Source organism: Panthera pardus, unplaced genomic scaffold (genome assembly GCF_024362965.1).
Source record: "Panthera pardus isolate Hobbes unplaced genomic scaffold, ASM2436296v1 HiC_scaffold_8, whole genome shotgun sequence".
In the NCBI taxonomy this organism is placed as follows: domain Eukaryota; kingdom Metazoa; phylum Chordata; class Mammalia; order Carnivora; family Felidae; genus Panthera; species Panthera pardus.
The window spans coordinates 70,416,694-70,438,351 of record NW_026527013.1 but is presented as its reverse complement, the minus strand read 5'-3'; the positions used below and the strand labels follow the sequence as shown (position 1 = coordinate 70,438,351).

The window sequence follows — 21,658 nt, the reverse complement described above, 5'->3', positions numbered from 1 at the left end:
AGGGGTGCCTGGGTGGCTCAGTCAGTTAAGTGTCCGACTTTGGCTCCGGGCACGATCTCACAGTTTGTGGGTTCAAGCCCCGTGTTGGGCTCTGTGCTGACAGCTCAGAGCCTGGAGCCTGCCTAGGATTCTGTGACTCCTTCTCTTTCTGCCCCTCCCCTCCTCACCCTCTGTCTCTGTCTGTTACTCAGAAATAAACATTGAAAAAATAAAAGCACAAAAGTACATGCACAGTAGTCTACCATTTGCAGTAAAACTTTGGATTGCATGTAAAAGTTCTGTGTTTCACAAGACTAGCAAACATTTCTAATAAATTATAACTTGATAAACGAGCTATGTCTTGCAATATGAGCAGTATGTGATGGTGGATGTCACATGATCAAAACTGAGCCAATGGCTCTTGAAATTCGCTTTGATATATGAGTGTTTTAGATTACAAACATGTTTCTGGAACAAATTATGCTCGCAAACCAAAGATTTACTGTACTTTAAAAGATTGTTCAGATTGTACTATCTGCAAAAGTGCTTTCAGGGAGACTCCTATTTCACTCTATAATCTATTCAAAGAATATTTGTTTTTAAAGAAACAAGCTCCAGAACAGAAATAACTTCCAATGATCAAAGGCCTCATGCTCTATATTGAATTTAAGCTTAATATTTCTGGAAAGTCTTCCCTCCAATGAATATTAAGAATGTAGGAAAAGAGGGAACCTGGGTGGCTCAGTTGGTTGAGAGTCCTACTTTGGCTCAGGTTGTGATCTTGCAGTTCGTGAGTTCGAGCCTCATGTCGGGCTCTGTGCTGACAGCTCAGAGCCTGGAACCTGCTTCAGATTCTGTGTCTCCCTCTCTCTCTGCCCCTCCCCCGCTCGTGCTCTGTCTCTCTCTCTCTCTCTCTCTAAAATAAACATTAAAAAAAATTGTTTTAAGTTTTTCTTGGACCTCTTTATAATACGGTTTTAGCGTACCTCTTAATGGTTTATATGTTCTTTATATATTTAGAGTATGATTTTTGTCTCTCAAAAATAAACATTAAAAAATATTTTTTTAATTTAGGAAAAGATCTAATGAACATCCTTTATTGTAGGCAATTATAACTGCATTAAGCCTAATAACAATAAGGGGGTGATACTGGCCTTTTCAAAGCAAATGTATCAGATTTCTGGTTTTCATCAGCTCTGGTGCTCAGAGGGGAGGAAGATGGTCGGCTTCATAATGTTCACTTATAAAAAAGGTACCACCTAAAGGTGTGCTCCTCTAATATGTGGCTGTTTGCAGAGCAGAAGGATAAGGACCTACTAGCTTTGAACTAGCATTCCTAAGTTAGTTTTGCATGTGCTATGTACACCTACATATTTTTTAAGCTTCTAAAATGTTTGCACTAAAGCAGTTATTTTGCAAACCTTCATCAGGCAGACAGCTGACAACTAAAACAGAAACAAGAAGATAAAACTAAAGCAGTGAAGCAAAAAGCATTTCAAAGGGATTGACAATGTTCACAAGCTACTTAACATGAATTCAGGGTTGGGCATTCTCATGTTAACAATTACAGACCTCTTCAGAGCTGCTAGTAAGACTTGCCTTCTCATTGATGGAACTGAAAACTATGGGGGTCCGGAGGCGGGGGGCAGGGAGGGGGCAGGAAAGAAAGAGGAGCACTAGCAAAAATCAGCGAACATCTTATTAACACTGATTCCTTTTACTCTGTGCTTTGCTTTTAGACAGTGAATTTGCAGATAAATTCTTATAAACTTATAGTAAAATGTCCATTTTTGATTAAATTAAAAACCCGCAATAACCGTGGTCAAATTAGCATTATACCAAAATTACCACATGCCAGCACGTACAGTCACCCCTGGTGCTGGACACCCAGCTCAAGGCCCTGGAGGGACCCGGTGAGGAGGGGAGGCCACGCTTGGAGAAAGCAGAGTCATTTTGATCACCTGTCCTCCTTCATCACCAGTGTCCCAGCTGAGCTTAAACACGGGAATCTGCTGACCACCCTTGAGCTTTAAGAAGACCTTCTGAAGGTACCACCTGAGAGAAAACAAAAGAATAGCCTCTAGTCACAAACACCAAAGCAAAACGCATGGTCAAAAGAAAAAAAAAAAACAGTTGTTTTTGAATAATGTCTTAAAAATTTTACACACTATTTTGTTAGAGCTATAAGATAACGTTTTAGCATTTTCTTAAGGACTCTCATAGTTTAACTAGCATCACTGTCAAGGCAAGTTTAACAAAGAATGACCGGTGAATGGAGGGGGCACCAGGAAAGAGAAGGAGCTTATTCCCCATTTCCTAATTCACATCAACCTTCAATTCTTGGCTGGAACTCTGCCAGCTCCTGCATTAATCCCAGGCTCGGGGGGTCAATGAGCCCAGGGGGAGCCGGCTGGGGGCTGCCTGAGGGCTGCCTGCTCCTTTTGTCCTGGGGAATTAAAACACAACTTGGCTAAACAGCAAGCATCTCTGGAGAGGCTTCCAGAAGAGGGAGTGAGTGAATGTAGCTATTGGCAATCAGACAAGAAAAGCCAATTAATGGGGTGGAGATCTTCTATAAAGAATGTGATGAATACTTCTGGAACAGGAACCCATGCCTTTGTTCATCTGTGAAGACTGAGGCAAGTGTTAGAAGTTGTAACACAGCATCAATATCATAGATCTAGATCAGTAGAGCTGTCAAGTTCTTCACAGTCAGCAGCATAAGGAGAGGACAATTCAAGAGGCTGCACTGCATAAAACATCTGGACTGAGCTAAGAGCCAAAGCACTGGCTTGGTGTCCAGGCCATGAAACTTTTCAAGGTTTGAAAAATGAATTCTTACTATTGCAATCATTTCACTACAAATGAAAATGAGAATCAGGATTGTTTCCATTGGAGGGTTCTCTTCCTGTTCCCCCATTCCCACCCACCTTCCCATAATACCTCTGAAAGGGGGCATCTCTGGATGAGCTGACATAGATATGGCCCTCTAACTTGGTTCCAGAGACTGGAATCTTCAACTGGGGGTATAAAATGCCAGATACAATTGGATACATTGTTGTCCTCCCAAGAGATGAAAAAGTGATGTTTTCTAGAGCTAACCCTATGAAGTCCAATGATCATTCACAGAATTGGTTGTTTTCTAGCTGGAGAACTGACCTGATTTTCCATCTGGCTCCCTCCAAATGTCCTGCCCCTCTTTGGATGGTTTGGTGAGGTCAGTGGCAGTCCTCCTATTTGGCAGAGACCTTATGTGCAAACTCAGGGCTCTGAGTACTTACAACCATATTCAAAAAAACCACTGTTAAGAAAGAACATAACTACAGATACATGCAACAATATGGACATCAAAAACAGGCCAAGTGAAAGAGCCTTACCCAGAAGCATATAATTTAATTTTCTAGAACAGGCTAAGCTATGTTGGAAAAATGTATCAGAGAAGTGGTTGTCTCTAGCAGGGCTGAGGGATGTGAGAGGACCAACTGGGAAGAGCATAAGCGACTCTCAGGTGATGTGAACAGGCTACATCTAGATGGGGGCTTGTTACATTGGTGAATGCATTTATTAAAATTCATCAAATAGGACAGATTTGTACCTTTCCCAGAATGCAAATTTTACCTCAAAAAAAGAAAGAACAATAAATATATATTACACTCTGGTTAATGATATGTTGCTTATGTGTTTAAATGAAGTGTATGGATGTTTGAACATGATGTGTTCATGGACACAGATATGGCTAGATGAACAGATATGAGATAAAGCAAATCAAGGAAAACATTACAGTCAACCCTCGAACAACACATCAAAAATCTGCACGTAACTTTTGACTCCCCCCAAATGTAATCATTAATAGCACAATGATGACTGGAAGCCTTACTACTAATATAAGCAGTCGACTAACACATATTTGTATGTTCTATGTATTCTGTGCTGTATTCTTACAATAAAGTAAGCTAGAGGAAAGAAAATGTTAAGAAAATCATAAGGAGAAAACACATTTACAGTCCTGTACTGTATCAACAAAAATCTGTGTATGAAGTGGGCCCACACAGTCCAAACCTGTGTTTTTCAGGGATCAATTGTAATCGGAGAATCCAGGTAGTGGCTACCTGGGTACCAGAGTGTCAATTCTTTTATCTTCTCTGTACGTTCAAAACTTTTCATAATGAAAGAGAGGATCCAGCCCATGGGGAAGCACAGAGGAGCCACGCCGCATGGTGTGAAAGACTCGATGACATGCACATAAGGCCACCCGGCACACAGTGGGGCACTCTGTACCTGTCCACCCCTTCCCTTTGTCTTCTGGGCTCCCTCTCTCACTTAGTGGCACCGCCACCTTCCCACTCACCCATATCGGACATTAAAGCATCACCTCTGATGCAGTCCTCTCCTGATCTAAGCAGGCCATAGCTCTCGTTCACACTCTCACGGCTGCACAGCTGCATAACCACACTGCTTTCCTAAAGGCAGTCCCTGGGGTCCAGTATCTGGGTATTTCCAATCGGCATGAATTGATCTTCTTTTAAAGCCAGATCAAATATTTTTATCAAAATACTCAAGTATGAGTGGCTTTTGTCAGAAAAAAAGTCCCAATGAAACTATTCCCATTAAAAAAATTAATAAAAACAACACTGACAAAAAAAAAAAAAAATAGATCAGAGCATCTCACTCTTACCCATGGCTTCCGCTGGCCCCACAATCGAGTGTGTCTATCTCACACAATGATGTCACGGCCCTGTGGTCCCAGCCCGTCCTACCCACCACACCTGCCTGGGAAGCCTGCACCTCTGTGGAGGTCACACTGGCAGGGGGCACAGCCACGTGCCTTCTTGGGCACACTGATCCATAGCTGGCATTCCTTCTCTTCACAACAATGTCCCAGGTGGCTAACTGCTCCCTCCCAGGCTGCTACCACAGCATTCGCTTCACCCTGTCTTACTTGGGAGTTTTAAACCATAACCCCCTGGAAAGCCTTCTGTATCTCTGTATTGCCCACACAGCTTCGAATCATTCCTCTAACTTGGTTTGGGCTCAAAACATATTTGTTCAACAGAAGAATAATCGCATCTCATATTCAGGTGACTTTACTGGCTGAAATATAAAAGCGTATATAGCTGAGAAAATGGACTGGCATTTCGTGGCAGCAATGGAATAAATGAGCATTAAAACTACAGTTTAAAGAGTTGCTCACACTTGAATGAGTACTGACTGGTCGTAGATGTATTTCAAGTTCCAGGCAGAAGCTGTGGCACACTGCCGCTGCTCACTTCCCTACAACAGTCAGTTCCAGATGGTGCCCTGAGCCCGAACACTGCCTTCCCTGCCACAGTTATCCCCCAGAAAGGAAGAGGAGTATGTGAGAATAAATTCACCCATAATGCTTTCACAGAAGGTGCTCAGTAATACCTAGAGGAGGTTTTGCTTCGTGCATGTTCCCATCCCGAATCCTCCAAGACCGTCCCCCCCAGCGATGGCAGCCCTCTCCCGGACTTCAGTCTGCATGGGGAGCATGTTACCTGGGCATGGGCAATGTCCACGAAGCTGTACTTGTCCGTGAGGTGGAGCTAATGGACAAAAGCGGAGGGCCCAGAGCCGCCAGGGCCTCTGGGTAGCTGTGCAGCTGCTCCAATGCTAGCTGGTAATAGGAAGCCCTGGAAAAAGCTTCTAAGGGGGAAAGACAGTTGTTACATTTATTTTTCTTTTTTAAACTCAGTCAGGTAGACTCTCTATAGAAAGTTGGAGGATACAATTCATGTACAGCATGGAAACAGAAACATGTGAAATTTCTGGATGGAAAATAATTCGGGAACATTTACCCTAAACTGTCCCTTTTAGAGACTCCAAAAGCAAAGTATAGAAAGTCAGTGTTAGGATGTCCCTGGAAGGGGGCGGCCCTCTTGCCAGCGCGCTGGGACAAACTGAAGGTCAACCAATCACCTAGCACCAGCACAACCCAACGGAAAGCCCTGAGCGGCTCTCCAGAACGAACTGAAGGTCAACCAATTACCAAGCGACAGCACAACCTGGCTCGAGAGAAAGACCCACCCGAGCCTAAACCCGGAACTGCTGCAGCTTGAAAACCCTACCCCACCATACCCGGGCGCGACTTCCTTGACTCCTCTCTCTCTCTCCCTGAGTCACGGAACCTCGCCCGAGACCTTAGTTCCCAAATAAAGCCTTTGACTGCTAAAATTTTTTAGCCTCTGACTCCTATCTTTACCCTGCCTTATGCCTGACCCTAACATTTGGTGCCGAAACCCAGGAGGAGGTGGTAGCTCGCCTCCCTCGGAGGTACTCCCCCCTCCTCACCAAGCCAGATGCCAACCACCCTACTCTCAAGAGCCTACAGGAGCCGGTAAGTAGGACAGACCCCTCCTTCCCCCCTTCCAACTACAGCTGACACCCACGAGAGACGTCTTGCAAGTCAGTCTCCTCTCCTCTGCACGCCGAAAGGCCCACACGCCGAAAGACCCCTTATCGCAACGCGAGGGACGCCTCGCCTTGCCACGCCAATGGGGAGTAACGACTCTAAACCGCCTCGATCTCTTACCCCCCTCCAATGTCTGTTAAAAAACTTTCGGCTCCTGGGCTTACAAGGTGAACTTCGTCGTAACCGACTCATCCGCCTTTGCACTGTAGTCTGGCCTCAATACAAATGAGATAATGATTCTCAATGGCCACCTGAGAGGTCTTTACAATACCAAATCTTAACCGATCTGGACAATTTCTGCCATCGGCTGGGAAAATGGGGAGAAATACCCTACGTTATGGCCTTTTGGGACCTCAGGTCTCGCCCCCACCTATCTTCCTCCTGCCCCTCTGCATGCGTGCTCCTTGTCCGCCCACAATCCCCCCCCCCCATGACCCCACCTCACCAACTTCCCGATCTCCGACCCATTAGAGGATCTAGCCAGCCACCCACCAGGCCTCGCCCCCCTCCGTACTCCCAACCCCCAGCCATCCTGCCCTCACCTCCCATATCATCCCGAACTCGTGCTCAGGCCCCTCCCAGCGAACAGACCCCAGCGGCCATCTTACCGCTCTGTGAGGTGGCAGGGACTGAAGGCCTGGTTCGCGTCCCCTTCTCCAAGACTTGTCCGCCACTGAAAAGCGACTAGGGTCATTCTCAGCAGACCCCACCCAATACATTAAGGAATTCCAATACCTCGCCCAAGCCTACAGTCTCACATGACATTCATGTGATCCTCACCTCTACCCTCACCCCTGAGGAGAGGGAGCGCATCCAGGCCGCAGCCAGAGAGCATGCAGACCAAACCCACATGATCGACCCCACTATGCCCGTAGGAGCCGATGCTGTCCCGGCAGCCTATCCCAATTGGAACTACCAACATGCAGGCAATGGTCACCGGCGCCGGGACCAGATGATCCAATGCCTACTAGCTGGCATGAGGGCAACCTCAAACAAATCAGTAAATTTTAACAAACTTCAAGAAATAATACAGGACCCCAATGAAAACCCCACAGCCTTCCTTAGCCGGCTCACAGAGGCACTTACCCAATATACCAGACGAGACCCTACCACCCCCGCTGGGGCCACGGTACTGGCCACCTATTTTATTTCCCAATCAGCCCCTGATATTCAAAAAAAACTAAAAAGGGCTGAAGACGGCCCTCAAACCCCTATGGCCAACCTGGTAAAGATGGCTTTTAAAGTTTTTAATGGCCAAGAGGAAGCTCAAGAACAATAGCGACAGGCCCGTCTCCAACAAAAGGTACAATTACAAACCAAGCCTTGGTAGTTGCCCTGAGACCAGCCGTAGTAAAGGCCTCTGGACCACAGCCCCCTCCGGGGCCTTGTTTTAAATGTGGCCAAGAAGGCCATTGTTCTCGTCAGTGTCCCCATCCCAAAAAGCCTACCAGTCCATGCCCATTGTGCCAGCAAATGGGTCACTGGATATCCGATTGTCCTAACCCAAGGGACGACAGGTTCCCAACACCTCCACGTGGCGAGGCTTCACCCGGATGGGACTCTGCCTTCCAACTGCTGGAGATGGAGGATGACTACTGACGAGGCCCAGACTCAGTAACTCCGGTGACCCACGCTGAGCCCAGGGTAAAACTCCAGGTAGCGGGTAAGTCCATCTCCTTTCTGTTGGACACGGAGGCTACCTATTCCGTCCTGCCGAGCTATTCCAGCCCCACTACGCCATCCTCCATTTCGGTCATGGGCATAAATGGCACCCCCTCCATTCCCCCATGCACACCAGTACTCACCTGCTGCCTGGATGGCCTCCACTTCTCCCACTCCTTCCTAGTCATCCCCTCCTGCCCCGTCCCCCTGTTGGGCTGAGACATCCTCAGTAAATTAGGAGCCTCTATACATTTACCAGCTATTTGCTCCTCTCCCTCTCCCACTCATCTCCTACTGGCTGTTATCACGGACAACACAGACCACAGCCTCAACCCACGCCCAGACCTCCCAATAGACCCAATCGTATGGGAGACATCCACCCCAACAATCGCCACCCATCACCAACCTGTCCTCATTAGACTCAAAAATCCATCACAATTCCCATCTAGACCCCAATACTCAATCTCCCACACTCTAGACTAGGCCTGAAGCCCATCATCGAATGCCTACTGAAGGAGGGCCTCCTAATCCCATGTCATTCCCCCTGCAACACTCCAATCTTGCCTGTAAAAAAGCCAAATGGCTCATATAGACTAGTTCAAGACCTCCGAATAATCAATGAAGCTGTAATTCCCATCCATCCAGTAGTGCCCAACCCATATACCCTCCTCTCCCAAATCCCCCCATCCACGACCCATTTTACAGTGCTTGATCTCAAAGATGCCTTTTGCACCATTCCCTTACATCCTGAGTCCCAATTCCTCTTTGCCTTCACATGGCAAGATCCAGTCACTTCTCTGGCCTGCCAACTCACATGGACGGTACTTCCCCAAGGATTTCGTGATAGTCCCCATCTCTTTGGGCAGGCCTTGGCCAGGGATCTCCTCAAAGCCCCACTCTCCAGTCACTGTACTCTACTATAGTACATAGATGACCTTCTATTATGTGGAACCTCTTTGACCACACCAAACAAGATACAGTCCAAATCCTAAATTTCCTGGCTAACCTGGGGGTATCGAGTCTCCCCACACAAAGCCCAAATCTGTACTAATACAGACATATTCCTGGGAGTCTCACTCACACCTACTACCAAGGCCCTAACCCAAGATCATCTTCAAGCCCTCCAGATCCTGTCCCCACCTACCAATGCAGACGAAATACTCTCCTTCCTGGGTCTAGTAGGCTTCTTCCGACACTGGATCCCTAACTTTGCTATACAAGCAGCCCCCCTATACAAAGCAGCCAAAGAAACCCCCCAAGGCCCACTCTCCAGCCCAGGATCGGTCGCAAGGGCCTTCCAACAGCTGGTCACATCTCTAGTCACTTAACCGTCCTTTCCCTCCCTAATGTTTCAAAGCCTTTCCTCTTATACACAGATGAGAGGGCTGGAATTGCAACAGGGCTCCTAACCCAACCGTGTGGCCCTATGTTACAACCTGTCACCTACCTTTCTAAACAACTGGACCCTACGATAAGGGTGGGTGGCAACTCTGCCTCAGAGCACTTGCAGCAGCAGCCACTCTAACCCAAGAGGTATTCAAACTCACCCTGCACTGCTCCCTAACAGTACTTTCACCGCACCATCTATCTGATCTCCTTACACATAAGGCCCTGGCACACCTCTCCCCATCACGCATACAATTGTTCCATCTGCTCTTTATTGAAAATCCTGAAATATCTCTCCAACTCTCCCCCAGACTCAATCCTGCCACGCTACTTCCACAAATCAACCCCAAAGACACTTCACAGCCACCCTTCCACTCCTGCCCTGAACTTATAGATATTCTCTCCAAACCTCCATCTAACTTAAAGGACCTTCCCCTCACTTCCCCTGATCTCACCCTATTTGTAGACGGCAGCTCACTAGTTGACTGCAAGGGCCACCGACAAGCAGCGTACACTGTAGTTACATTAAACCAAACTCTAGAGACCCAGACTTTATCCACAGGAACCACATCCCAGAAGGCTGAACTCACAGCCCTCATTAGGGCTCTCCAATTGTCCAGAAACAAAAGGGTCACAATATACACAGACTCAAAATACGCTTTCCTTATTGCACATACACACTCCCACTTATGGGAAGAAAGAGGATTCCTCACAACTAAGGGTACCCCCATCATCAATGGGCCACTCATGGCGAAACTCCTTGAGGCCCTCAAACTCCCACAGGAAGTGGCCATTGTCCACTGCAAGGGCCATCAACCCCTAACCACAGAGATAGCTACAGGAAATCACAAGGCTGACAACACTGCTAGACGAACAGCTCTCTCTCTCGACCCAGTTCCTATGGGCATCCTCACCGAAGATACCACTCCCGATTATACCCCAGATGAACAAAAACAATACATGGCCCATCCCAATGCCCACGCCAACGCAGGCTGGACCATGCTGGGCCCCTGACTGGCCCCCCAAATAGCCTAGTCCCTTCCCTACTAACAAAAATCCACAAAACCCTACACATTGGGCCGGAGGCCACCTTCCTCTTCCTTGAGCCCTTTATGTACCACCCCCACCTACAACAACTGATCACCAAAACACACCAACAATGCACCACATGCGCCGCAGTCAGTTCCCAAGGGAGAATGAGGCACCCAGGCCCCACTCATCAGATGCAGGGCCATCTCCCGGGAGAAGACTGGCAAATAGATTTCACTCACATGCCAAAACACAAAAAATTACGGTATCTCCTTACTATAACTGACACCTTTACAGGGTGGATAGAAGCCTTCCCCACCTCATCTGAAGGGGCCTCCACAGTGGCTGAGATCCTACTCAAGGACATCATTCCCCGCTTTGGTCTACCAAGAAGGATACGGTCTGACAACGGGCCCTCTTTCATCTCAGCAGTCACCCAACAGGTCTCCAAAGCTTTGGGTATTACTTGGAAACCACATACCACACCACCCCCAGTCCTCGGGTAAGGTTGAAAGGGCCAATGGCCTCATAAAAGACCATCTCACTAAACTCCCCATAGAGACTCGGCTTTCTTGGCCTCAACTCCTACCTATAGCACTCACCTGACTCCGAACTGCTCCCCAAGGACCCACAGGCCTCAGCCCATTTGAACTCCTATACGGGCGACCCTTCCTATTACCCCAACCCCTACCAAAAGATCCTCCTCCTTTGGCTGCCTATCTCCCTTACCTCAGCCTGCTCTGACACCTGATTCGATAGTACGCTGACCTCACTCTACTAGTTTCCCATTGATCTCTCCTCTCCCTCACTATCTGTAAACCCAAGAGACTCAGTTCTCCTTCGAGTAAGACAAAAACCAACCCTTGCCCCCCGGTGGGAGGGTCCCTACACAGTCATACTCACAACCCCCATGGCTGCTAAATTATTGGGCCACACCCCGTGGGTTTACACCTCCGACCTCAAACAGGCCCCCCCTTTACCCCCTATACCAGAAGAATTGTGGACCTCCCAACCAACCGGTCCCCTCACCCTCAAACTAACTCGACAGGCCCCTTCATGACGGACCGTTCCCCTCGGTTTCCCATCTTCACACTCACAATATTACACAAGCTACAACTCTCCCACTCATCCGACCCCATCACCCTCCCCTTATTTCTCTCCTGGGTCTCTGACTGTTGACTTCAGGGAACTCTCTCCGATTTCTCCCCCGTTGAAATCTCCTTCTTGAGCTTTTTACTAACCATACTTCCATATCATGATGATACTTCCCTTGTTACTCCTTGTTAACATCATCCCCCTTATACCCTCACAACCCTCCTATAGGTGAGTTTTTTACCTATCCGAAACTTTTAATGGACACACCTCTATCATACCCTCTACCACTTGCCCCATTGTTGGGTGCCAAAATCAAGTCACCTTTAAATTCCCCTCTTTCAACACCCTCCAAGCCTCTACGCGGATTACTCCTGCCATTTGCTTTTTATATGACCAAACCGACAAAATATGCTTCCAAACCTCCCCCACCCAATATGGAGGATGCCCCTATCACTATTGTAACATACACTGGCTCAACCTATACTGTTTCACAGGACCAAGGACAGGCCACTTCTGCTTAAAAAATGGCAACTTTACCCTTACTGTCCCTGATCCATGGGATACCCGCTGACAAACCGGAATAAAGGGCAAACTGTATCAGAATGACCATTTCTCTAACCCCATCTCCTTTTTAACCACCTATCAAATCTATGAGCCCTCAATGTCTCCTTTCCTCTCCAACCTTAAAGATCTTACCCAAGTAATCACGGACCAAAAAGACCAGCTCAACACACAACTACAGACACCCCCCTGCACAACATCCCTTCTCATGGCTTACATTGATCAGACAAGGAGCGATCCTGCTTAACCACTCAGGTTTAAGTAACCTGTCACACTGCTTTCTTTGTGCATCCCTTCAGCAGGATCCAGTAATAGCCGTCCCATTACCCACCCCCTTTCCCAACACCACTAACTCCATCAACCACCCCAGAAGTCAAATCTCCCTACAGATTCCCATCCTCACTGAGACCCCTCAAGGCAACACGTCTCACCCAATATGCTACTCCTCTCATGCCTCCCCAAATTGCCCCTCCCCCCCTGCCTATGCCTAGCCACGACCCTCCCCCAGGGGGATTCTATTGGTGTAAGGGGCACAGCTTATAAACAAATGCCCCAAAATGCTTTTATCTGTCTCCCAGTCACCATTATCCCCCAACTCACCCTATACGGACAGGAAGAACTCCATCAACTCCTCGAATTCCGTCTCCAAAAACGAGTCGTTTTCCTCCCACTAATGGTCTATCGCTAGCCACGTCCCTATTGGCCGCCAGGGTTGGGACCAGCTCCCTCACACACTCCATTACCTCCTCCAGGGACCTGTCAGACAGGCTCCAGATCGCAATAGAAGCCTCATCAACCTCCCTATCGACTTACAAAGGCAGATCAACTCCCTAGCACAGGTCACTCTACGAAACCAACGAGCCCTAGATCTCCTGACAGCAGAAAAAGGGGGAACATGCCTGTTCCTGAGGGAAGAATGTTGCTACTACCTCAATGAGTCAGGCTTAGTTGAAACCAATATAGAACACCTAAAGGAAATCCAAAAAACTCTATCCGCCCCCCCAGGATCCTCAGACCCCCTAACCTCCTGGTGGCAATCACCCCACCTAACTTGGTTCCTCCCCATAGTCACCCCACTAGTTTCTATCTGTATAATACTTATGCTCTTACGTTGTTTTCTCCGTTTCGTATGGAAACGAATTCATGAAGTTTCCCAGGTCGCATTTCATCGGATGGTGGTCCAGCCCTATTCCTGCATTCCAACCTCAGACCCCACATACTATGGCATCACCCTTACACCCGCAGGAAGCAGCCAGATCAGATCCCTCGCCCATTATCACCAATAAGAGGTTGGAATGTTAGGATGTCCCTGGAAGGGGACGGCCCTCTTGCCGGCACACTCGAACAAACTGAAGCCCCGAGCAGCGCGCCGGAACAAACTGAAGGTCAACCAATCACCGAGCGCCAGCACAACCTGGCAGGAGAGAAAGACCCACCCGAGCCTAAACCCGGAACTGCTGCAGCTTAAAAACCCTACCCCACCATACCCAGCGCGACTTCCCTGACTCCTCTCTCTCTCTCCCTGAGTCACGGAACCTCGCCCGAGACCTTAGTTCCCAAATAAAGCCTTTGCTAAAATTTTTTAGCCTCTGACTCCTATCTTTACCCTGCCTTATGCCTGACCCTAACAGTCAGTATCTGCGGGAATGTGGCAGATGACCTTGAGCAAGGTACTTGATTCTTTCGTACCTCAATTCCTTCATCTCTCATTTCCCACCTTATTCGTTGCCTCGTTTCTTTATCTAAGGGGTTTGCCCAGATCCTTTCTGGCTTTCCTTTCAGTTCTAAAGTCCTGTGATTCCATGACTTGCTCAAAGTGACATGGCTCGTCCATGGTAGAGCTGGGGCCAAAATCTATGACTCTGGACTTCTAAACATTGCTCCTTTCACTAGGATGAAGGCCCCAATAAACCAGCATAAAATAGCCCCCAACATCAACAGCAACAAAACCTTTGGGCCAAGAAACAGAACGTGAAAATGCTGGTTTGTCAAGTTTATAGATTTAAGGCAACATTTCATGTAGGTAAAGTTCCTTATTAAGCTGCTCTCAGTCTCAGGTACATTTCTTGGGCCAAAGGCTACCAGAAACCCCAGGAAGTTCCTCCCTGAAGGTATAAGGTAGATGAGCTGCCTTCGGGAGAGAGCAAAGGTAGGCTTCCCAAGTAGGGGTTTCAGTTTGGCAACAAGAAAGAGCTTCCCTCCTGTCGGCCCCATCCCAGTATGGAAGGGGAGGATGGCCTGAGACAGGAGAGCCCAGGGAGGATGCTCACCCTGGGCTACTTCCCAGGACTGGGAAGTATGAGCATGGTGCCAGCCAAGACAGGAAATGGAGGAGCACAGGTCGGGTCCAGATTTCCATGGCGAGACACCGTTCTCAGTATCTCCTATGTCTTACAATTTATTTAATTTTACAACAACCTCATGCACAGGCACTAGTGTTGCCCCTCATCACACAGATAATGGAGGTGAGAGATCCTCCCACAAGGCTACACAGCCAGCGCAGAGCTGGCTCTGGCATTCAACTCAGGCGGTTGGCTACAGATGCCAGCTGGGCTATCTCTCCTGGACGAGCCCGGCCTACTGAGGAGGAAAGACCTCGGTCTCCTGACCCATAAAATGTACCCATTCCTGTTGTGTCCTGCTCCCACCCCTTTGGCAGAGGGGAGAGGAGGCTGAGCTATTCCAGTCTGAATTACCCCTGGCTGTGCTCGCCTCAGGCCACCTCAAGACTCAGAGAGCCCTGGGCCAAGGCTGAAGGAAGGTGGGGGAGAAGGGATGCACAGGACACTGAGCGCTCTCTGCCTGTCTGCTGGTGATACGTCCTGGCAGGAAGTGAAAATGGTGCAGAGTCAGGGTGAGAAGCCAGGCTGGGTGGGCATAAAGGATCTTCAAAGAAAGGCAGTCTAGAAAAAAAAAAGAAAAAGAAAAAAACTGCTGCTGCTTTGCAACTAGTAGCACTGAAATGACCTTAAATGTCTTGGCTGCCCACAGTAACTGTGGCCTGTCTTTACAAATTCAAATTTGTGTGCAGTGGGGCTGGAAGCAGCATCTGTCAGGAGTTTGCATCCCGGGCTCTTCTTTTATTTTCTTCCCTCACCAGAGTCCCTTGCTCAAGGTCCCCTCCTCCACTAAATCTACAGCAGAGAATGGCAGGGCAAACAGAATGACGACTCTTGAAAAACAGCCAGTTTTCCCCACCTGTGAACCATCTGGTACTGCCCTTCCCTCCCTTCTTTACATAATCTCAGAAATCTTAAGGGATCTCTTGTGTGTGCACTGGAGTGAAAGCCCGTCTTGCTTTTTGCAAGGCTTGTGATGCAAACGAATCCTGGTCCTTTCATTTGCGCTTGGAGCTCCAGGAAAAACTGGGATTATAGGATAAGCAGGAAGCTGCAGCCAAAGGAATGGTACTGGCTACTAAAAATAGCCCTCTTCTCCTTTCTCTAATCTTCTGAAAGCATCTCAAGTATTTCCTTTGATGGAGGAGTAGGGCAGAGAGAGCTGGGAGGAAGCCACGCCTTGGCGGCTGGGTTCACTGGATACTTACTTCGTATAAGGTAATATATAAGGGTGCAGCTCCCACTGGCCACCACACTGGAAAGAAGGACCAGTTTCCCCAGAGGCAATGGCATCTTGCTTCCTGGAGACTTTACAAACAAAAGACATGAATTAGTCTTTAAATTCAAGTTTAGGACAAGGGACTTTGGCTGGATTGGGCCCCACAGGGAAAGGAAAGCTAAAGAGGAAGCCAGCAAGGAGGCGAGGCCACCTTCCCCATTTGCTTCCTTTCAGAAAACCAGGGCTGGTTCTGGAGCCAAAGCAAAAGTGCCCTCCCGAGGGTGGCCCACATCCAGGACCCAGGCCGTGGGGGCGACGGCTGAGCACAGAGCAAGCATTCAGCACTTGTCTTTTCGGACGGAACCCAGCCCGTGTGCCAAGTCCTACATGGCCAGGAAGCACAACCACTTTGTCTCCTGCCTGCTGGTAAACAGGAAGCTTATCCTTTTGTGGCAGTAGTTGGTCTTATGAGCCTACCAATAGGCCTGCGTGGTCACTGGCTGCTTTCTTTCATATTTTGAAAAATGTCCCACCCCCCCTGGATGAGGAAACTGTGGTCATGACTCTCAGGATGAATGAACAGATGGAGAGGAGCCAGCTCAGCAAATTCAGCATACCATGGCCACCCTGGCCTTAACTCCTGTCTCCTGAAGGCCTGGGTGGGGCTTTGAGCAGCACTAGGGCCTCAATGGTACCAATTATGCTCCTTCCGGGTGGCCATTTAACCACTGCTCACAACTGGCCTAAGCCTTTCTGTGAAGCTGTGAGATACCCGGCCATAAAGCAGAGCAGGACACTGGCTTAGGACTGGATAAATCACATAAATGAGAGCAGACACTGAAAAGTGAGGCGTGCATGGCCCAGCCAAAGGGCAGCTTCGACCCAGCTCCAGCTGACAATGGTTATGCAGGCCAAGTCTGGATGGATCTTCCAATACTTCAAGAGACCCTTTATGTTAAACTGTTCCAATTCTAAGTGTTGACAACCAACTAAAATGAAAAACAAACAAAAAAACCCAAAACAACAACCAAAAAAAAAAACCCAACAAAATGCATATGAGTCAGGTTCTTTCTGTAGGTTTCTGGTTTGCTTTGACCACCCAAGCTGCACCAGGGCATCCTCACCCTCCATGAGATTTAGGTAAATTCCTCTGTCTGTCTTTGCTGATATTTCTCCAAGAAGAAATGAGATTTTGGACAGAGATGGAAACCTCAGTTATAAACTGGGAAGGAAAAGACAAAAAGTGTTTATATCCCCACTTGAAGATTTAACGTTAGAGTTTTATGTGCTTCTTTAGGACCAAGCTTTTGATGTGACCTAAAGGGGTCCAAGGCATTACAGTGCAAAATACTGGGCATGATGCTAGTTTCTCTGCCAGCTAGATCTGTGAGTCAAGGTATCCATATTCTCACCATCTACTCCTCCACCTTCTAGAATACAGACACTACTAACAACTGTCTACTTATTTCTGAAACCTGAAGGTAAATGAATCCTTAGGAAGGGCTGTTGGAGAAAGTTCCTCATATGGATATTCCTTCTGGGAACTGAGAACTAAATATACCCTCAGACAGGGCTAATGTTGACCAGCTCTACACTAAAATAACACTAAATTGAGGTTTCTGTATAAAAAGTATTTTGATCAACATATCAAATTAAGGAAGATGAAGCATTAGAGCATCCTTGTATTATTTATTTATACGCATTTTATCCAACAGAGAAGGCTGCTGAAACCCCAAATACATGTACCCAGATCACTGTGACAGTTTTGGCTGGTGCTGGGTAGTATGTAAGAATATTTATCAAAGTTGCGTGTAAGCTAATTACAGCAATGTAATCTGGGAAAAGCCATTTAGTCTCATAATGGAAAGGGTCGGAGCATCTCCAAAAAATGCAGGAGTCAGATCTTGCTTAATTTGAAGGACAACTCAGGAAGGTGGGGCCGTGAGCATGAATCACATAGAACTCCCCAGAAGGTTGTAGTTTCTACAGCTGGCATGAGACATGAGAAGGAAAACTGTCCTGAAACAATTCAGAGAATAGCCACCCATCTCTCATGTGAAATTACAGCCACAAGTGGACACTAGAGACCAGGAAAAACTCACAATTATTAAGGGAGCAACTTACATCTATTGTCTAACTTGAGAATACTCTGGCGGGTTCTAAGGCAGAACGTGGCCCCAGAACATTCATTACCTTTGCCACTTCACAGCACGGCTTTCTTGAAAATCATCAAAGAGAAGTCGCTCTGCAATTAGATAAAGATTTTACATTAAAGTCACTTTTCAAACCCAATTCTCTCTGATTTCCAGTTTAAGACAGCCAAGTTTTGTTACCAATCAAAGCTTTGGAACACGAATAAAAAGTTTAAATTTCAAAACAAGCCTTGTCTATACAGGGCTCTGGTTTTCCCCCCTTCTCTTCTGCCATGTAAGGAAAAGAAGAAGCAACAAAGCCTGATGGTCTCCTGCGTGTGCACCATGTATCTCTTATAACAACCAGAAAACTGGTGTGGAGGGGCAGGCATACACGGCACGTGTCTGACCACAATGCACACGATCCTGGATACAGGCAGCTGCCCACCAAAACAAGACACCATCAATATAAGCTGTACAGCATGGATTAAAGCAGTTTTTTAGGGTTAAGAAGAAACAACAGTGTATTAAGTGTATACATAGGCTTTAATAATAATGATACGAGGTAACATATCTCTATTAGGTGCTTGGTGCCTATATGCTAAGCACGGTACATACAATAATTCATTTAATTCTCACAATCACCCCATGAAGTAGGAACTATTGTTATTATCCCTATTTTATAGATAAGTAAACTGAGGCACAGAGAGGTTAAGTAGAGTGTCCAAAGTCACTGATATGTGTCTCGGTGGTAGAACTGGGATTCAGACCCAGGCAGTCTGGTACCAGGGTCTGTGTTCTTAGGCACCATGATGCACTGACTTTAAGATACCTGCTGATTTCAGAAATACTGAAAAGTAAATATATACATACATATACATATACACATATGTGTATGTCTCTGAATTAAAATATACTCATGTTCAGTGCAAAAAGACCTCATCATATATGCCTTTCCTGCTATTTTTCATGATAGGAATGAGGCGCATACTTGAACTTTCACTCTTTCATTTAGCAAATGGTTGTTGAGGGCCTGCTCTGGTCAGGCAAACAGTGCTGAGGGGAATACAGACAATTCACAAAAGGGCCGTCAAGTATAACTATGCAGTACAGCACAGCACAATCCTAGCAGGCTTCCACTTCCAGGTGAAACATCCTAGATTCCTCATTATTAAGACGGTTTTCCAACAGTTGGAAGTTCTAGAAAGTTACTTGAGGAAGGGGCAGGTACCTTTTCCTAATTTGCACAAAGGTGCCTATGGGCGAGCTGCAGCTCGGTTAATGCAGGCAGAGTCCTGAGCACCAGGAGAGGAAGCGACGCCCAGGAAGTGGTCAGCTCTTCCTGGAGGGGGTCAGCAAAGGTTTCACAGAGGAAATCAACTCGGCAGAGAGAGCAGAGCTGAAGGAAAGGGTGACAGGCTTCAGGTCGGTGGAAACGATCAGCGAAGGCCAGCAGCAGAAATGAGGGCTGGGGGTGTGGGAGGAGTCAGAGCCACAGGACAGTTGTCTGGGAATGGAGGCAGTTCCTGCTGAGGAAGGCCACCGTCTCTGAGCTGCTGGGCTCTACCCCATAGAAGGGGCCACAGGCAGGAGCAGCAGCAGTGGAGTAGAAAGAGTATATGAGAAGGGCAGTTTCTTAAAATATTTATTTGCTCATTTGTACACCAGCTCATTCTAAAAAGGATGATAGGGCTAACAAGGATGCAAATTTTAGAAGAGAAGAAAGAAATGAATGAGGAAATGAAGCCAAAGAGAAAATAATTTTAAGAAAAGAAATACAGCTGGGGTAACATTAGTGCATAAAATTACACACTCTGGTGCACTAGACATTTCTTCAAGGCAGCCAGGAGGGAAGTCTGAGCAACTACAAGGCCCAGTGTCCATGGGGTCATGGGACACAGCAGCTGAGGAGGAATACAATTCCTAATAACACACAAAGCCCGAGAAAGATCTCTCCCACACATGCTCAGCAACGGAGTCTCTGAATTGGCTAGCCTTGCAAACAACATCCCTAGAATTGTTTTTAAAAGTTCACAAATTCCAAATAATCACTTTTTGGATAACATCCCCTAATAAAAGCCACAATCAGAGTCAAAGCAGAAACATAAACAATTCTACAAGTGGCCCAAACATTGGGGCCTAAGTGGGAAGTTCTGACCGGCTACCTTGACTCAAAGGAGAACTAAGGCAGTCATGACTGACCAGGTCTCCAGGGAGCCCCTCCATGTGTGACAGTGAGGTGAGGGATTTGGGGTTGAGGTGGGGAGAGGAGAACAAGGACTCAGCCTCTGCCCCTTTCAATCAGCTTCCGTTTACCTACCTCATCTGCAGCCTTGAAGATAGTGGTCAGCAGCCCCCAACCTCACACACCACAAATTCAAAAAGCATTCCTGGAGAACTAGAGACAGATTTGAGGCTACCTCCAGGAATGTTGTATTTTAGAACTAAGCTTTTGGTCACTGAAAATTTGTTAATCTGATGTGAAAATCTGCAAGACACTCAAATTCAGTTAGCCTAATACACAGCCAATTAGGGGAAGATTTTTTGCTTTACGGTTAACTAAGAGGCAAGGGTTGTGACACATCTTGAAAATGAAGCTGGTTAGCCACAGGAAAGCGGAACAAAGTACAGGCAGGCTCTCTTCAGAAAGCAGTCAGTAACTCTGCTCTGACACACGAAGGGTGACTTAGGCCCCCAAAGGCTAATGGCTTACAAACTCTTCTCAAAGGAGTGAGCACCTTTCCGGAGTCAAAGGGCAATCTGTGAAACAGGGTCGAGGACCCTCCTGTCACCTCTCTCCAAGCCCCCGACCAGATGGAGGAGATCCATAGGAAGTATCATTAGGGAGATAAACAGAAGCAGCTAGACGGTTCAAGCCACAGTCATGATCTGACCAGGGGAAGATGGAAGCAATCTGGTGGTACGATCTCAAACTGGGCTGCACATCAGAATCCTGTGAAGAGCTTTAAAAAAAAAAAAAATTTGATGTCCAGGCCACTCCTCAGATCGATTGAAATAGAATCTATGGGAGTGGGATCCAGGCACTGGTGTTTTTTAACCTCCTCAGGTGAGCGTAATACACAGCCAAATTTGCAGCCAGTGGTCTACAGAAACAACACCCTGCAAGTCAAGCACATGGGCTGTGGTGCAAAGGGTGGTCAGATGATCCTGTAGGGGATCCTGGGACATTATAGAATGGAGACAGCTGTTCTCTCCACGCCACACACACCACCTCCCCGACCACATCTTGAGAGATTTAGAGGCTGTGGCAATAAATGAAATAGACTCCTCTTCCCAAGTGGTCTGGCCCTGGATAACAGGCACACAACCCTCGTGGGCCCCGGTCTGATGGCGGGAACCTGAAGCAGCAATCTGCCAGTGTGTGAGATAAAATCCTTGAGTTTAATAAGAGGTAAGCTCAGGAGGTCCTTATAGAAAGACAAGCACCCCAAAACCCAGCTGAGAAAGATGGACTGATCTAAGATAATAAATCCTTGATTTTTATGAGGCAGTTTTCTCACACTGTAATATTTCTGAAATCAGGCTATGTCTTACAAGCTAGGTCTCTTTAGTAAAGTGATTCTTTTCTCAACACTACCATCCCCAAATTGTTAAAACCATAATTTGCCTTAATACGTTAAGAGTGGGCATAATAGGCAGCTGAAGTTGGAGCAGGGCCAGCCTGTACATGAACTCAGGACCATGTGAGCTTCCCAGCAAGACTATTAATATCCCATGGTTCTTCTTTAACTCTGGGCTTTGCTCAGGGAGACCCAGTCCAGGAATAATCTACCCACTCAATTTCCTCTGGATAACATATGGCTGG

At 47.2% G+C, this 21,658-nt stretch overlaps 1 protein-coding gene across 3 annotated transcripts; it reads right to left on the bottom strand.

Moving 5' to 3' along the window:
• Positions 1–941: 941 nt before the first annotated feature.
• Positions 942–20,341, bottom strand: LOC109267997 (cytochrome c oxidase assembly factor 1 homolog). Of its 3 annotated transcripts, XM_019451063.2 has the most exons (5): positions 20,153–20,341; positions 17,894–17,945; positions 15,690–15,789; positions 5,496–5,643; positions 942–2,034 (listed from the first exon to the last, which is right to left on the bottom strand). In XM_019451063.2, the coding sequence occupies exons 3-5, from the start codon at positions 15,772–15,774 to the stop codon at positions 1,872–1,874; spliced, it is 396 nt and encodes a 131-aa protein (XP_019306608.2). In that variant the 5' UTR covers positions 15,775–15,789; positions 17,894–17,945; positions 20,153–20,341; the 3' UTR covers positions 942–1,871. The 3 variants fall into 3 exon arrangements, 1 of the variants encoding a protein (XP_019306608.2); XR_008420334.1 differs by lacking the exons at positions 15,690–15,789; positions 17,894–17,945; positions 20,153–20,341 and adding an exon at positions 5,796–6,061 and having other exon boundaries at positions 942–2,999; XR_008420333.1 differs by lacking the exons at positions 15,690–15,789; positions 17,894–17,945; positions 20,153–20,341 and adding an exon at positions 5,796–6,060.
• Positions 20,342–21,658: the final 1,317 nt, after the last annotated feature.

What these genes read in the sequence shown, in the direction of transcription:
- LOC109267997 (XM_019451063.2), bottom strand. Translation starts at nt 15,774, where the DNA reads ATGCCATTGCCTCTGGGGAAACTGGTCCTTCTTTCCAGTGTGGTGGCC. An exon ending in TATATATTACCTTATACGAA is followed by an intron (nt 5,644 to 15,689) that starts GTAAGTATCCAG and finishes TTTCCCCCTTAG; the next exon opens with AAGCTTTTTCCAGGGCTTCC. An exon ending in TGGACATTGCCCATGCCCAG is followed by an intron (nt 2,035 to 5,495) that starts GTAACATGCTCC and finishes GTTTTCTCTCAG; the next exon opens with GTGGTACCTTCAGAAGGTCT.